The 2,295-nt window shown below is 40.4% G+C and overlaps 1 protein-coding gene across 1 annotated transcript in view; it reads left to right on the plus strand.

Moving 5' to 3' along the window:
- The window catches only part of Pmar_PMAR002536 (fumarylacetoacetate hydrolase, putative), a gene marked incomplete at both ends in the record, with an annotated part of 9,437 nt that overhangs the window by 5,657 nt on the left and 1,485 nt on the right, over window positions 1-2,295 (plus strand). Inside the window, 2 exons of the mRNA XM_002766674.1 lie at window positions 1,039-1,129; window positions 2,149-2,221. Of these exons, the coding sequence (XP_002766720.1) occupies window positions 1,039-1,129; window positions 2,149-2,221 (164 nt within the window). The remainder of the gene's footprint in view (window positions 1-1,038; window positions 1,130-2,148; window positions 2,222-2,295) is intronic.

The raw sequence follows: 2,295 nt of genomic DNA on the forward strand, positions 1-2,295 counted from the left end.
GTTTTCCACAGAGTTTCACGCTACTTCACGTAAAACGGGTGAAACTCCGTTGTATTAATTCTGTAAGTTCTTCTGTCAGCGGAGCGAAGCTCTTTTTCTTGGTAAGATCAAATCCGACGTATTTTCGTACATAATCTTCTGTTGCTGTAACTATGAACTCTGTTACCATTGAAATAATTTCGCTTTTTTTGAGTAGCAAAAAAAAACGGAGTCGTTATTCTCATGGGCTATCGTAAGCCTCCCCCTTATAATTGTTATTATTAACGATTGTTGTGTTTCAGTGCTGTTGTTGCTGTTGTTGCTGTTGTTGTTGTTGTTGTTGTTGTTGTTGTTGTTGTTGTTGCTGTTGTTGTTGTTGTTGTTGTTGTTGTTGTTGTTGTTGTTGCTGCTGCTGCTGCTCCTCCTCCTCCTCCTCCTCCTCCTCCTCCTCTTCCTCCTCCTGTTGTTGTTGTTGTTGTTGTTGCTGTTGTTGTTGTTGTTGTTGTTGCTGTTGTTGTTGTTGTTGTTGTTGTTGTTTATGTTGACAATTTTCGTAGTTTCATATTTCTGGTTGCCCTGGAGTGTACATGTCTGGAAGTCGACCAAGTGATTTCTCTTTCGTAAGTTCCGAAACACTAGATTGAGCGAGCCAGAGTCGTCACTAATTTAATGGAGTTTCACAACCTGTTTTACGTAGAGTAGCGTAATACTGTGTGTGAAATCTCGATATTTGCGGTTATATGCAGCAATATAGTTTTCACTAGTGTTTTTCATATCACTAGGGTAAATTCCTATGCAATGTCGAATATTAAAGAGTTGATATATGCCAGTATCTTCGCTACATGATTTTATGTAGAAATGACATTGGAGTTTCACCCTAGTGATATGAGAAACACTAGTGAAAAACATATCACACGGCTACTGCATATCACCGCGAATATCGCGTTTTTCACAGAGTATTACGCCACTTCACGTAAAACGGGTTGTGAAACTCCAGTTATGGTTGACATCAGGTCATCATCCCAGCATCGCCGTCTGAGCCTATGCGGGTGTTGCGAGGTCCTCAAGTGAAGGCTAAGAACGATGATGAATTCTTAGACGGAATTAAGGAGAAATTCCATCAGAAACACACGGATGTTGTGATCGATAAGTGCGTGTCGAGGGGGAGGGGGAGCGAATATGCACATCGTCAACTACATGTGCTGCACTACTAGTTCTTCAGCGACTTCGGCTGAGCCCAATATATTTAACGGTGTGGTCAAATATGCACATGGTCAACTACATGTGTTGTTGATGATATGAGAATTCTGAGAACATTTTTGGAAATTATTAGAATTTCACCCGTTTTACTCGGAGTGACGTAAATCTCGGTAAGTAACGCGATATTCGCGCTATGCAGTAGTCGTTGAATATGTTTTTCATATCACGGTCGTGAAACTCCGTCATTGGTTGCTGAACACTTCTACTCTAATTTGTATATAGATTCCCATAATTAGTGAGAAAATTTCATGAGCTCAGCTGAGGAGGGCGAGCGCAAACTCCCAGAGGGGAGTTTGGAATCTTGAGAAGTCGTTGTGGAGTTACTAATCGATAGCCATAGAGTTTCACCCTAGTGAAATGAAAAACAATAGTGAAAAAGTATATTTCACGACTATTGCATATCACCGCGAATATCGGGTTTTTTTCCACAGAGTATTACGCTACTTCACGTTAAACGGGTTGAGCTCAGATGTGAATCGATTTTCCAAATTTGAGATTGGGGCGGTATGTCCATTTGGAGATAAAAGAAGAAATTGTTTTGAAGTATAACTATAGGGTATGTATTTGCAAACCGTTGACTTTTAGTATTGGGAATCGATCTGAAGTTTGGGTCTAAAGTGAGAGGAGTCTGTGAGGGGAATGAACTGACATTAAAATGGATTTAAATTCTCAGTATTTACTCACATTCGCTCGCCCGCTGAAATTGAAAAAATATGAAGAATTACATTTCGTATCGTCAATTTTACTGGAGTTTCACCCTAGTGATATGAAAAACAGTACTGAAAAATATACACGACTACTGCATATCACCGCGAATATCGCCGAGTTTTTCACCGAGTATTACACCACTTCACGGATGAAACTCCATTGTGTGAAATGTCGATTCCTGGTTGACTTGCGCGATGTTAGGAATGCCCTCATGGCCCATCTCTGTGGTGAGGCTAAGATTGACACTAACGAGTTGATGGCAACAGCGGCTAAGGTGAGAAGAGAAGTTTTCATCGGAGTGGTATTGGAATGTTAATCGCTGAAATCTTAATTTAATGGAGTTTAACG

Source organism: Perkinsus marinus (genome assembly GCF_000006405.1).
Source record: "Perkinsus marinus ATCC 50983 genomic scaffold scf_1104296972102, whole genome shotgun sequence".
Taxonomy (NCBI): domain Eukaryota; phylum Perkinsozoa; order Perkinsida; family Perkinsidae; genus Perkinsus; species Perkinsus marinus.